The 16,640-nt window shown below is 31.3% G+C and overlaps 1 protein-coding gene across 1 annotated transcript; it reads left to right on the forward strand.

The window, feature by feature from the left end:
* The first annotated feature begins 12,135 nt into the window (after window positions 1–12,135).
* PSBY (photosystem II BY) lies at window positions 12,136–12,917 on the forward strand. Its single transcript, XM_020360236.3, has one exon. The coding sequence runs from the start codon at window positions 12,270–12,272 to the stop codon at window positions 12,801–12,803; it is 534 nt and encodes a 177-aa protein (XP_020215825.2). The 5' UTR covers window positions 12,136–12,269; the 3' UTR covers window positions 12,804–12,917.
* The last annotated feature ends 3,723 nt before the right edge of the window (window positions 12,918–16,640 follow it).

Raw genomic sequence — 16,640 nt, forward strand, 5'->3', positions numbered from 1 at the left:
TTTTTTTGTTACGATTGGTATTTATAAAAGTATCTACTTCCGATAACTTGAAGTTGTACTAACTGATTCTTAAAATCGATATTAATAATTAGAAAATAATCATTTTGATTTATTTCTCAAATGACCATTAAAATATAATTATTTATCAAAATCAGCTAATTCATATGGTTTACGATAATTTTTCAAGAGACCGGTGAGGGAGACGCCTCAATGGGTCTTTACACACTACAAGAAATGTTACATATAATAACATACAAAAAGTGTCACTATAAGTACAATATATGTAGGTATATATCTATTTGACATATAATTACACACAATTTTAGTGTTGATTTTGAATGAGATTTAACAACATATTTTGTGTGTCACTATAGTCTATATCCACACTTTTTAATAATATACCAACATATATTATATTTATTGTGTGGGTAAAAATAATTTTTAGTAATATGTATAGTGTCACTATAAGATATATGTCACTATATGATAACTTTATCGTAGTGACAACGTAATAAATTTAACATTTCACAACATTATATTTATATCTTTTTGGCAGCATATTTATATTCTTTTTATTTTGACAAAAAAATTATAGATGCTTTTACATATGCAGTATTTTTCTTATTACATGATTAACAATCATAACGAAAAATCATGTGCAAATATTATTTATTACAATCCAACTATCTCAACTTTACCCTAAATAAATTTTAGACATTCATTATAGGTGAACTTCAATAATTGATAAGTTATATATAATAAATAATCAAGTATAGAAAGAGATCGAAAATTATAGGCAGCCATAACTAATCTAGGTCATTTCATTTCCCTTCCTCTTTATCGCGATAAATGATTTTAAATCTTCCGTTAACATTGTCATGTTAATTCTTTTACAATTTAACTCCAATGCATGCATTATTAATGTGAAGAAAGAAAATAAAAAAGTACTATCAGCATCAACCAATGATCCAAAAATATTGTGAATATGGTATTTGAAATAATCATTATAAAAAATGATCAAACTTAGCACTGATTCATGATAAGCTGCAATTGAATAGGACAGTGCAAAAAAAAATTTACACTATCAATACAAATAGTATTCAGTCGCTATTGCATGCATGGTGCAAGCTTGAGGAGCGGCGATGTGAAGTTAGAAGTAGAAGAAGGCGGCGAGAGCGGCGGAGGCAGCTCCGGCGGCGGCGGATAAGTGGTGGAGGGAGGAGGTGGCGGCGCTGGGAGCAGCAATATCACCCTTAGCGTGGTCGAAAGCACCGGGAGGCACGGGTCCACCGATGGGTCCGGGAATGACGCCGTTGGGTGCAGCGGCGTCGGCGGCGAGGGCTCCGAGGGAGTAGTCTTCGTCTTCGTAGTCATCGGTGGGTGCGGGTGCGGGATTCGCCGCACAAGCCAGGCCAATGATGCTCAACATCACTATGGCTAGAACCACAACACGGCTTGCACGACCCATTTCTTTTTTTCTTTTTCTTTTTTCTTTTGCAGTTTTTTCTCTCTTTAGAGAAAATCTGCAATGAAGGATTTGTTGTGGTTGAGGAAATATTGTGAGAGGAGAGGGTTCTTATAGGGCTCGTATGAGGTGTTGAGATGAGTGAGGAAAACCGTTCGCTATTTTAAGGTGAGGAATTTGTGGTTGTTATATTACTTACATGCTATGCTAATTTGCTATATAAATTTTCATTTCCTTTTTCGGAATGTTGCGTTCAATAATAATAACATAGACATCCTTAGTTGCCGTCCATAAATTAGCAAGTTTTACGGCTCTTCTATTACTTTAACTGAATTCTATTTCTATAAATAACAAGGGAATAGTTCAAAATAATTAATACATATGGATTCATTCAAAATTTACAATTAAGTTATGCATTTTAACTTTTATGAAAAAAATATATATATTTAACTTTTTAAAAGTTGATTTTAACATAAATTGACTATGAGAGAACTTTAATTTATTAATTTTTCCTTATTCTCTTACATCATAAATGCTTGTCGAAAAGTTCTTTTTTTTTTTTTACTCAATCATTGCATTCTTTTGATGTATCAATTCAACATTTGATAAAGTAGTTTCTTATTGTGGTGGAATGTAAAACAAGTTATATTTGAATTAATTTTATGAAAATGAAATAAAAAAACAACTTAGTTATTCATTTCAATGTTAGAAACAATTCAATGTAAAATAAAGTGCATATGGTTATACAAAAGAGCATAATTTAATCTCACCGATCTATTTGATTCTAAAAGAATTCATCGTCAAATATCTTGAGTTGAGACAACTTAGTAATGTGAAATAGTAGAGTAAAAATTCGACATATATATTTTGAGATGAAAGTAGTTAGACAGAAATTGACATGAAGAGTTTTAAGAAATAAATTGATAGTACTAGTGTGAAATTGTTTCAATATGTTTTTATTGTGAAATTAGACTCTATTATTTGACGTACAAAATTGTATATCAAGATTATATTATATAATTTTAATGATTAGATTTATAAAATTGACATTTAAAAATATATTAGGCTAAAAACCTATTTTGGTTCCTTATAATCTTTTTTTGTTTCAATTTAATTCCTCATTAATTTTTTGTCTCAATTTGGTCCCAAACTAATTAATTGGTTTTAATTTAGTCCCAAATTAATTAATTGGTTTCAATGTGGGCCTTTCCGTCCAAATTGCTTTAACGATGTTAATTTTTGGCCACGTGGACGCCACGTAGATGCATACGTGAATGTCGTGGACGATAATTTTTTTGAAAACACCTGGACTCAGAACGGCCCGTTCTGAAACCGGAACGGGCCGTTCTTGTTGCATTTTCGGTGTGTTAATTTTGCACCTGTAACGGGCCAAATGTGCACTCATAACGGCCCGTTCCGGTTTCAGAACGGGACGTTCCGGTTTTATTTTATTTTTTTATATATAAAATATTAATAATTTTATAAAATATATATTATTAATTATATTTTAATTATGTTATTATATCTAATAAAATAAATATATTAATATTTTTTATATTTTATTTTATTATGTTTATCTTATTAATTTTTATCATTTTATTTTTTTAATCTTAAATAAGTTGCAAAAAATTATAAAGTGATATTTAAATATTTTTTCAAACAGAAAGAGAAAAAGAAAAAATTATTACTCTATTTATAAGACAATTATATTTTATAAAAATAAGTAATTTTAAAATTTTTACCATAAAAAAATATTTTTCAAAATTATTATATTTTTTAATAAAATTAATCAAGAATATTGGTTTAATTGCATTTTTTATCTCTCAAGTATTACAATTGTGCAGTTTTGTGATCTCCAAGATTATAGTTGCATAATTTTAGTCCTTAAAGAATTACAATTGCACGATTTTGGTCCTTCAATTTTTAATTGGACAATTTTAGTCCCTCGAATATCATAATAGTATGATTTTTATTTCTCCCATTAAAAATTAATAATTTTAATATATATATATATATATATATATATATAATGTTTTAAAATTAAATAATTATTTATCTATTCAAATTAACGTATATTATAATTTTTTGATATTATATCAATAATATTATTAATATATTTATAGATAAACTAATAATTTGATAAATATAAATTGTTATATATTAATATACTTTTACAAAAATATAAATATATTAATTAGAAATATATATCTGATCTTATATATTTATATTTTTGTAAAAGTATATTAATATATATTAAGTTATATTTATCAAATTATTAGTTTATTTATAAATATAGTAAAAATATTATTGATATTAATTTATCAGTAATATTAAAATACTAATAACATATAAATTTTATTTATTTAGTATTAATAAATATATATCATTTGATATATTAAAAAAAAATATTCTTTAATTTAAATAAACAAACAATTATATAGTTTTAAAACATTATATATATATATATATATATATATATTAAAATTTTAAAATTATTAAATTTTTAATGAGAAAGACTAAAATTGCACAATTATGATATTTGAGAGATTAAAATTGTTCAATTAAAAATTGTGAGACTAAAATTACACAACTATAATCTTTTAAGGACTGAAATTACTCAATTAATAAAACCTTAGAGATCAAAATTGCATAATTATAATATCAAAAACACAATTAAGTAAAGAATATTTTATTCACAGTTTTGGAACAGGCCGTTCTGAAAGCAGAACGGGCCGTTCTGAAAGCAGAACGGGCCGTTCTGGTTTTAGAACGACCCGTTCTGCTTCACTGGTGGTGTTTTAATTTTGAAACCAGAACGGCCCGTTCCGGTTTCAAAACGGGCAGTTCCGGTTCCAGGTGTTCTAAAAAAAAATTATTATCCACGTGGATGCCACGTATGCATCCACGTGGCCAAAAATTAACTCCGTTTAAATAATTTGGACGGAAGTCCCACATTGAAACTAATTAATTAATTTGGGACTAAATTGAAATCAATTAATTAGTTTGGGACCAAATTGAGACAAAAAATTAATGAAGGACTAAATTGAAACAAAAAAAGATTATAAGGGACCAAAATAGGTTTTTAACCAATATATTAAGAATAAATGGATATCTATTCTTTTTAAAAATATTTTATTTATTTGGTAAAAAAATTGTGTTTTTTTGGAAAAAAAAAAGTGTTATAATGACCCATTATAACTATTACACTTAACAGAATCATTACTAATAGTAAAAACTATACTAATAGAACATACATGATTAAGGGAAGAAACATAACATTCGTGTATATAACATAAATATATAAGTAAAATAACTAAACTAATATAAATAACATATACGTTTGTATATAATAATCTCATATGAAGACAATAAAATCTAATTTGAAAAGTACCAAATCGCTCAGTTGTTTCAAAATTGCTCAATAGATTCCTTCCAGAAAACACATGATTTTGATATGCAAATCCGCTCAACCATTTTCTTCGAGAGACACCTCCATTTCTCATTTTTAATTTTGTTCAACCGTTTCAAAATATCTCAATCTTTTTCTTCCAGAGATACCCCCAATTCTCATTTCTAATTTTGCTCAACTATTTCAAAACAGCTTAGTAATTTCATGATAGACACCATCTTTGTTTTTTTGCGATTTTAGGATTTTCAAACCTCTCTATTCCATCCCAAGCTTCGTATAAGCTTCAATCTCAATTCTAAACCATAAAAACTCATTTAAACAACCAGAATGCATCAATTTTCAACAACAAAATAATTCATAATAAGAATTTGGGTGCAAAATCAAGGTTCTCCCAAAAACCACAAAATCTCCAAGAAATTAAGAACATCAAGTCTTCTAGAAAATTGGTTTAACATTAAAAAATTATGCATCAATGAGTATTCATACCATGCATGCAACATGATAATCCACACAATCATCCACCTAGATCAAATTCTAACTTTCCTTACCTCAATTTTGAGCTAAACCTAGAAAGGGGAAGGAGAAGAGAGAAAAACCTTGAGCTTCCAAGCTCCACATTGCCTCAACTCTTTAATTCTTTGTTTAAGCTTTGAATCCGACACTCCCTACTACAAATCTCGCACTCCAAAAGAACCTAGAAAGAAGAAGGAAGGAAAAAGCAAAGATTTTATCTCAAGATCTCTCTCTTTAAGATTCTTTAAGAACAAGACATTATGAACTTTGTTCAAAACAGAAACCTTATATACTCTTTGTCATTGGATCAGCTGAACCTATGACTAGAGACCCTCACATCCTACCCAATGTTACACGTATATTGAATGAACATTTTATAATTTATTATTAAAAATTATTTTTCAAATATTATTTTTAATGAAATATTCGAGAAAGTGTATAATGGATAGTCTAATATGCATAACGCACGGGAGCAACTAACATGTGCCCAATAATAATATAAAAGAATTATGAGAATAATATGGTGCCATTCACAATGTTTTTATTTTATGAGAGATTCCAATGACAATAACGTTCTAACATAGTACCCCGAACATATTACTCTAATATGTTGTTATTACTAAGTCGATTGTAAATGATTCATTCACTTGTAACTGTGTTAATTAATATTGGATAGAACAAAATCAGTGTAAGACATTAATACTTAGATTAGAATAAGGCGTTAATATCCAGATTAAGATAAGATGTTAACTTTTACTAAAATCACTGGAATTTATACTTATTTTATGACGCGTTAATTAATATAATAACGTTAGTTACGGTATAAAAACATTTATACATAAGGGCATCTCCAATGGAAGCAACTCATTTGAGTTGCTTTATGCATTGAAAAATGAAAAAAGTGGTTCTGAGTGTGTCATGTCAGTATTAAGCAACCAAAACACAAATTTAGTCCAATGTTAAGAAACTTTAAGAAATTCAACTTTTAGAATTTTTTTTCTAATCATTTATGAACCAATTTTAAATTTTTATTAAAAAGGGTAATTGCACTACAATGAAAGAAAATAAAATACGAGAAAAAAATACACAATAAGTAGATATTAAAAATAAAATAAAATAATAATAAATACATAGATATTATACGAAATTAATTTTCATCATTATTATTTTCGAAACGTTCTTAAATATATTCAATAAGATTTGCTTGAAATCTGGTAAGGAACGGTTGCTTGAGGAAACAACTCTCTCTCTTCTTTAAGCAACTCATGTTACCACATCAAAGTCCTCTAATGATAAAAAATCGGGACTTGAGTTGCTTCATGGGACAAGCAACTCCCATTGGAGTTGCTCTAAGTTGCTCAATGTAAATATAATAAGGTTAGTGTAAACTGTTCATATCCATGTTAAAATAAAACGTTAATATCAAGGTAAAGATAAGACATTAACTTTTATCAAAATCACAGTAACTTATAGTTATTTTATGAGTATAATAGCATGTCATGCAATATTTAGTGTTTTGTTATGTTTTAAATAAAGGTCATTCTCTTTTGTATATATGCACACTTTCGTTAACTCATTTTGTGCTTCCTATCATGGAATAGGACAAAAAAAGAAGAAAAATGGTTTTCAAAATGTGTTTGGTGCAACCGAAAAGGAGAAAGTGTGAGAAAATGAATGATAAGTCTCACCTTGTTTCTCCTATAAATCAAATGTATCTAACTATCTAATTAATAAAAAATTAATCTTTACTTTACTTCTTTCTAATTAGTAAACAACTTTAATTTTGAATTTATTTATTTTTTCTTTTATCGTCTATTTATTTGTATTCTCTCGGCTTCCATCGTTACTACTGAACACTTTGTATATATAGAGGAACCCGTTTCCATTCTTGTTACAAAATAAATTATATTTTCCGTTCTTGTTTAAAATTGTTGCACAGTATAGGTACAAGCAAGGCAACATGCAAAGGCATTATAATAACATAATTATAAACTTGTGAAAACTGCGGGCAGCATTTAAACTGAGAATGGGTACGAAAGGAAGTATATATAAAGTGGAACTGAATGATATCTATAATTGGAAAAGGCATAAGGGAAAAGGTAACTAAAGTAGCACAACAGTTGCAACAGAGAGAAAGCACATGGGTTGGGAATGGAAGGGAAGTGAATTTGATAATGTTTTTGTTCCTGCCAAATGGTGGAATAGGGTTTTTTCCTAGATCGTGCCTCACAGCCAGAGCATTCAATAGTGTAATCTGTCTTCTTAATCCTAGGGTTTTGGGTTTATAGTACGTCGTTCATGGGCCTCTTGGGCCCCGAGGATCGAGGGATTTCCCTAACCGTTCTTATCACGATGACGCGGGATTAGCGGGAATAAGCGTAATCGGAATTCGACCGACTGGGCCCATACTAACGGTCCAGCAGGATAAGTGCCGAGTAGCTCCCTTGTAGGCAAGGGAAACCGAGTCTAACGGGTCAAGTCGGACTATGACCGACTAGGTCTATACTGGACCCCCAGTCGGGTTAATGCCGAGAAGGTGGTTTTACTCGCCTTATTTCCGAATGAGAAACCAGGTCGGAAGGCGACCTGGACGGTACACTTGCCTTCCAGCCCTGAGCCTATAAGGCGATAGGGCTTAAGGTCTGGCCATTTGGTCGGCTATTTACCGAGGGGAGGGTTGTTAACGTCCTATACGTCCTATCACTGAGAAAGAGATCAGGTCGGGCTACGACCTGGACGGTACACTTGCCTTCCAGCCCTGAGCCGATAAGGCGAAAAAGGGCTTGTGGCCTGGAAACCTAGTCGGGTTTTTGCCGAGTAGAAATCAGATCGGATTTTTACCTGGACGGTACACTGGAAACAAAATAGGAAACAATGCACGGAAGATTCTATGTTGAATTAGGGGGTCATATAAATTCCGACTCGTTGCCAAAGACGATCAGTCAAACACCGAGTTCCGTACTCAAAATTCTATTAGTTTTCCAAGTAAACTCGGCCAAATGCCGAGTCCCGTACTTACAGTCGCCCGAATCCCGATTCCGTTTTGGGTGAGGAAATTCATCTTTGATTATCCAAATTCTGACTTAAACAAGATAAGAGAAAAAATTTAAGCTTAAAATTAATTAAATGAAGTCGTCAAAATCCGACTGAATTAAGCAACAAGCTTCATATTTAGTCGCCCAAATACCGATTTGAATGAGTTATTTATACTCGCCCAGTCGGATTTAACCGATCAATCACGAGTTTGGTCTTCGAGTTATTTATACTCTCGCCCAGCCGGACTTTTGCCGACAATCACGAGTTTGGTCTTTGAGTTATTTATACTCGCCCAGCCGGACTTTTGCCGACAATCACGAGTTTGGTCTTCGAGTTATTTATACTCGCCCAGCTGGACTTTTGCTGACAATCACGAGTTTGGTCTTCGAGTTATTTATACTCGCCCAGCCAGATTTTTGCCGACAATCACGAGTTTGGTCTTCGAGTTATTTATACTCGCCTAGCCGGACTTTTGCCGACAATCACGAGTTTGGTCTTCGAGTTATTTATACTCACCCAGCCGGACTTTTGCCGACAATCACGAGTTCTTCGAGTTATTTATACTCGCCCAGCCGGACTTTTGCCGACAATCACGAGTTCTTCGAGTTATTTATACTTGCCCAGTCGGAATTTAACCGATCAATCACGAGTTCTTCGAGTTATTTATACTCGCCCAGTCGAAATTTAACCGATCAATCACGAGTTTGCCTGCGAGTCAGAATCAATTTTAAAAATAATGATTTTTATTATTTGATAGTACCTCATTAAAAACCTTGACCGCGCATTCTCCTCTTTCAGGCCGTTGATCAATGCCATCATCTCCTCCATGGTAAGGTGATATATCTGGCGGACCATCTCCAAACTGATTGGAGGGTGGCTGAATGTAGGTCGTTTCTATTAACAGTTGCATCAATCGAGGACCAACCTTTACTTGAGCTCCTTGACCCCAGGGTTTCCAATTATCTTGTCCCCGAACTACTCGCATTGCTTGTTGCTTCTTCTGTTTTTTGATCAAACCCGCAACTCTCTTCCGAAGTATGTTATTTTTTTTTTATCCATTTCCTCGTTTTCTTTAGTCTGTTGTCCTCCTTGTACAACACACGCAAGATCAGATGATTTGTCTGTGGTTGTTCTCTTCTCCCTCCTCATAAATTGGTGTATCCTAGCCTCGTGCTCAATGGTTTCACCTATATGACAAGTGGCTTGAATGACTCGAGCAGTGCCGACCCCATTGGAATTGGTCATCAACAAGGCCATCAACTTGTGCATGACGACCACAACCATCATGTCCGCAGGAACAATGACTTCATGTAGGGCAAATTCGGCGCAAGCTTCTGCTCGCGCATGTCCTCCAACAGTTCCTCGTACTCCCTCAAGCATTTTTCATGTTCAAGAAAGTAATAATGTGTTAGTTCACTTTAATTTTTATTTCCATTGAGAGATATGGAAAATTAGCATCTAACCCAATTATAACCGACATTTCTACTCATAATTTTTAGTTTTTATTATAACCATTATGAATCATAAAGAATATTCCCCTAGAGAGCAGTTGTTTTATTTATTTATTCTTTTTTTTGTATAGACTACAAGTATCTTCCGCTGAAGTATCCTTCCTCCGCTGAAGATAATCCTGTTCTGTTGCCGCGATAGGATCAACTATGGGCGCAAAGCAACATTATTATTATACCTTAAAAGAGATGTGACATTTGGCTACAATTCAACAGGGAGTATGAGTCACCAACCTCAAATCACCAAAAGAAAATTCTCCAAAGAACACAAAACAGCACGAACCAAATAGAACCAAATAATAATAAGGCTAAAACACTAATTTGGTCCCTTATATTAATTGTTTGTTTCAATTTAGTCCCATTTTAATTTTTGGTTTCAATTTGGTCCCAAATTAATTAATTGGTTTCAATTTGGTCCCTTAAAAATTAATTGGTTTCAATTTAGGACTTCCGTCCAAATTATTTAAACAGAGTTAACTTTTGCCCACGTGGATGCCACGTAGATACATACGTGGATACCACGTGGATGCCACGTGGATGCCACGTGGATAAATTTTTTTTTTTAAATACCTGGACCCAGAACGGCCCGTTCTGAAACCGAAACGGGCCGTTCTGGTTTTTTTTTGTGTATTAATTTTGCATTCAGAACGGCCCGTTCCGAATGCAAAATTAACACACAAAAGTGAAACCAGAACGGCCCGTTCCGGTTTCAGAACTGGCCGTTCTGGTTTTAACTTTTTTTTAAATATAAAATATTAATAATTTTACAAAATATATATTATTAATTATATTTTAATTATGTTGTTATATCTAATAAAATAAATATTTTAATAAAAATAAGTAATTTTAAAATTTTTACCATAAAAAAATATTTTTCAAAATTATTATATTTTTTAATAAAATTAATAAAAAATATCATAACAATACGATTTTAGTTTCTCTCATTAAAAATTAATAATTTTAATATATATATATATATATATATATATATATATATATATATTGCGGAAAAATACAATGTATATAGGAAAACAACAACTCAACACTAACTCTCTAATAATAATAAGTTCCGTACGTGATCCAATCAAGCAACCCAAATATAGGAAAACAACAACTCAACACTAACTCTCTAATTAATCCGTTGCGACTCCTCTGTATCTCTCACATAAAGATTTTAGGGACAATTAATAATAGATAAAGAAGTGCTAATATATGTTGTATCAGACAACATATGTACATTTTCACCACACCCTTTTTAGTACCCCTAAGCTCCACTGAAACACTTTCTAATTCTTTTATAATTAAAATTAAGGTATACGTATGAAATATCAAAGAAATATCAAAGATCCGAAATCAATGCGTAAAACCCGGATTTCTCAGTCAAATCTCAAAACCAATAAATTTCCATAACACTGACGAGAATGTGGGTGGGGAATGCGGGGAATTCTCGAAACGAGAACCCCGTCGGTGTGGTCGACGTTGTCGCGGTGGCGCTTGAAACTTTCCCTACGCCCCAAGAAATAAAAAAAAAAAACCTACACTCTACTATGGCAAGAGGCGGCGCACTTAACTAATCTTCAAATCTCTCCAATCACAGACAGTTCACTTCCAATCTCCGAATCCAAGCGCCACCGCGACAACGTCGACCACACCGACGGGGTTGTCGTTTAAAATGTTCCGGCCAAAGGGTGGACTAGGGTTTTTTCCTAGATCGTGCCTCACAACCAGAGCATTCAATAGTGTAATCTGTCTTCTTAATCCTAGGGTTTTGAGTTTTATAGTACGTCGTTCATGGGCCTCTTGGGCCCCGAGGATCGAGAAATTTCCCTAACCGTTCTTATCACGATGACGCGGGATTAGCAGGAACAAGCATAATCGTAATTCGACCGACTGGGCCCATACTAAGGGTCCAGCAGGATAAGTGCCGAGTAGCTCCCTTGTAGGTAAGGGAAACCGAGTCTAACGGGTCAAGTCGGGCTATGACCGACTAGGTCTGTACTGGACCCCAGTCGGGTTAATGCTGAGAAGGTGGTTTTACTCGCCTTATTTCCGAATGAGAAACCAGGTCGAAAGGCGACCTGGACGGTACAGTTTTCATTTTTCTTTTTCATTTTCGTCACTCTACTTTTTTTTTTCTCGCTTAAACGACGTGTCGTTTTATTGGGTGATGGTAGAAAGAGAAGAAAATGAGGTGGAAGCGATAAGAAAGGGAAAAATATGAGGTGGAAATGTCTGCCATCCCAGGTTTGGGATAAGAGAAGAATCTAGAAAGCGGAGTCCCATTGGGCAGCAACGCTAAATTTCTAGTCCTTACTGAAAGCCACGTTCCCCATCATCAATGGCAGCGACAATATCAGCCATGGCTACAATCAACGCAAAGTGCCTCAACACCAAGCTCCCTAACCCTAACCCTAACCCTAAGCTCATACCATCAAAACCCACCACCCTCCCACTCCCAAAGCTATCCACCTCCACAGCAATCGCCGGAGCGGTTTTCTCGGCTCTGGGAAGCTGCGAGGGCGCCTTGGCCGCCCAACAAATAGCCGCCATAGCGGAGGGCGAGGACAACCGCGGGCTGGCGCTGCTGCTGCCCATAATCCCGGCCATCGCGTGGGTGCTCTTCAACATTCTGCAGCCGGCCCTGAACCAGCTGAACCGCATGCGCAACAGCAAGGGCCTCATCGTTGGGCTGGGCCTCGGCGGCCTGCTGGGCCTGGTCTCGGCGCCGCATGCGTTGGCCTCTGAAATCGCTGAGGCGACTAACGACAACAGAGGTCAGCTTCTGCTGTTTGTGGTGACGCCGGCTATTGCCTGGGTTCTCTACAACATCCTGCAGCCTGCGCTGAACCAGATCAACAGGATGAGATCTTAGATCTTAGATCTTAGTCATATATGATATATATTCTATAATGCTTCGGCAATTCAAATAATTGTACAATAATTCTCTTGTAACTTGTATCTAATGCATCCACTTCTCTTCCATTCCCATGCCACTCTATATATACTTCCTTTCTGTTGTCACAACCAACGATGCCCATTCTTAATATACATGCTATTGCTGCCTGCAATTCTCACAAGTTACTCTAGTTATCGGAATATATTAATGTTATTATTATATTCATACCTTTCAAATGTAAACTATCATAAGTAACTTTTATCTCATAGACGTAATTTTATGGTCTAATTCAAGTTTTGAACATGTGTTTAAACATGCATTAACTTTATTATATTGATGTTAAACAACACAAATCTTTCATAATGATATGTTTGGGGAGATGTGATTTAGTAGGAAATAGAAGAAGAAAAAAAAGATTATTAAAGAATTCAAAAAAACATGAGTGTTTGGTGTAGACAATTTAAGTGGATTTATGAGGAAATTATAGTAGAGTCTATGAATGGATTTGTGTGAAATTTTCCACCCTTACGCTATTATTTAAATAGTTAACTATTAAATGATAAAAATGTATTGTTCAAATAATATATTTTTTCATAAACATTTAACTATGTAAAATACAATTTTAAAAGATCAAATAACTACAAATTTCACATTATTTTATGTCAAATCAACTTTCACTTATTTTTTTTTTCCATTTCTCACAAATTTCTCCCCTCTTTCAAAAAACGTAAAAGAAAAAACATTGTGAATAACATGATAGGATTCTTATAATTTTTTATTATTATTAGGCCTAGATTAGTTGCTCTAGTACATTTTGCATATCGTGTTTCATATATATATATATGAGGAGGGATCTATTTACTTTATAAATAAATTTATCTAGACTTATTTTATTTAATAACTGTTTTACATCAAATTTTAACAATTCTTGAATTTAAAATTTTTAATACATAAATTAAATTTGTAAATTTTTTAAAAAAATTAAAAATTATTTTATAATTCGTTTCATTATTTATATATATATATATATATTACATTTACTCGAATACTTAATTCAAAAATTAATGATATTTACAAAAAAAAATCCTTTTAATATTTTTAATAATAAATTTAAATATACATTTTAATACACTTTTGTTTTCTAGAACACCAAAAAGAAATACATTTAAAATAAATAAATAAAAATATCCAAATAAAAAACAAAATGTACTGTGAACATTTTGAGAAAAGAGATGTTTACACACTTGTCGAAGATCTCTTAAAGCAATATAGATCAAAACTTTACTCCTATACAATTACATTTTTATCTTTTTAGCTTCCCTCTCCAAGAAATCCTGTAAAAAATAACTTACAATATAGTCATTGTTGTACAAACTAAATATAGTTATCTCTAATTTATGATAACTACAGTTAAACTATTTATAAATGTATCAAGAATATAGTTCAATTGATTGAATAAGACGTATAAGTATTGTAAAGTCTTTTAATGCAGAGTTTGATTTTTACAAATAAAAAAAACTATTCATAAATTTAATATGCAGTACAATATCCAAACAAATATTATTGGATAATTATTTATAATAACTAAAAGATATTTAATCAATCTATATAATGATGAAAAACATTTACAAAATCTCAATAATTTTTCTTCCTATAAAATGTTATACTTGTTGTGATTGGTATACTTGTCAAGATTGTTATTTGATCAAAAAAGTAAAAAGGATTGCCAAAATAAGCAATAGAAAAAAAAAAAGGAAATGTTATTGCCAAAGACCAAAGTCAATGGGAAGAGAGCCAGAATTTGAAAGTAGTAGGAAAAAAATAATTTTTATCTTTAATTCATGTTTTACATCAAATTTTAATAATTTAATTGTTGAATTTAAAATTTTTAATACATAGATTAAATCTGTAAATTCTTAAAATATTTAAAGATCATTTGATATTTCGTTTCATTAATTCAAATCAATATATAAAATAATTTTATGATTATCCGTCAATTTAAATTAATGAAATGAAATATTAAATAATTTTTAAACTTTCTGAAAATTCACAAACTTGATCTATGCATCAAAAACTTTAAATTCAATGGTTAGATCGTTAAAATTTGATATAAAGTATAAGTTATTGAACAGAGTAAGTCTAAATAGAGTTACTCTCGAAATAAACGGATCGCTTATTATATATATATATATAGAGAAAAAAAATTAATCAACTATACACTGTCAGTGTAAAGTTTTTTTACACTAGCAACTGATTATATATTTTAATTGTGTCATGTCACTATAAATACATTTACTTTTAATAATGACATAACACAATTAAAATATATAATTAGTTGTTAATGTAAAAAAACATTACACTATTATTATATAAGTGATTAACTTATATATATATATATATATATATATATATATGGGCGACTTATATTTGCAAACAACTTTTTTTATCATTGGAAAAAATAAACAATAAAACTAACACCTAATAAAAGGCACATGCATATCATCTGCACTAAGCATAATAAACTATGTTATGGGAGGCAACAATACCAATCACACAAATTTTTCTTCTTTCGTTGTGTCATTCTTAGTTAACCAACCAGCCTGAAAATTAAAATCTTATCCTTATTTCTTAGATTAGTTAATAGAACCAACTTATAAACCCACTTTAAATGTTCTCTGTCTGATTAAAATTAAAAGCTAAGTTTAGAATTGGTGAAAAGAGAAAGAAGCTAAGCAAAAGGAAAGGAAGGAAAGATGAAAAATATGTTCTTCCTATCCCCGACTAGTTTCTTAATAATATAAAAGAAAAAAAAATTATGTAAGAGTCATGTATTTTTTTTTTTCAATAAAAGGAAACAGAAAATATATTATTATAATAATCAGAATACTAAGAAAAAAATATACTACTGATAAGACTTAATTACCTTATTTTATATATATATATATACATATATATATATATATATATTCCTTTAATTTTTTTAATCTGAACAAAATAAAGAAGATGCTTGTGTGATAACAACAATAAATAACGTGTAAAAGTATTTTATTAGCGACAATCTCGATAATAATAATAATAATAAAGATGATAATGATAAACTTTATTTTAAAAATTACATTCAGAAATATAAAAAAAAAAAACTAAATCGCGAGGACTCTGCAGTCTGCACAAGCCTTAAGATAATAAAGATAATGATCCGAACATTGATACATTATTTAGCTTTTTGGAAATATGTAGCATTGTTTGCATAAATGAAATTGGTGATGACGTTATAATTGTGCTTATTTCCCTTCTCTCTTAGAAACAACGCCAAGGTTCAAGGTAGGGATGCAATCTACGCTTATAAGAAGTATCAACACATGGGATGACTTTAAAGCAAGGTTCTTCACCAAGATTTTTCCTAATTCAATGTTCCTAAAGACAAAAAGTGAGAAAACAACTTTGTATGAAAGAGACGTTGAATCTTTGTATGATGCTTGGAAGAGATATAATAAAATTCATATTATGTTAACTCGATATGGCTTCAATTAACTTAAATCAAGGTGTAGTTTAGTAGTATGAAAATTGATTAGGTATGTAATGACTCAAATTCGATTATTACTATTTTGTTGTTGTGATTTTTTTTATAAAAAAAATCAACAAAAATTAAAATCTATTTATGTATTTCAAATAGATTTTACGAAAAAACTAAGAAAATAAAATATATGAATAATGAAAATATTGTTTGAAAATGAATCATTATATATATCGGATGAAATTTGTTAACAGAAAATTTTTAACCTAAAACTAAACATAAACATGGTTAAATAGGAG

The sequence above is a fragment of the Cajanus cajan genome, chromosome 2, assembly GCF_000230855.2.
Source record: "Cajanus cajan strain Asha chromosome 2, NIPB_CcT2T_4, whole genome shotgun sequence".
NCBI lineage: Eukaryota > Viridiplantae > Streptophyta > Magnoliopsida > Fabales > Fabaceae > Cajanus > Cajanus cajan.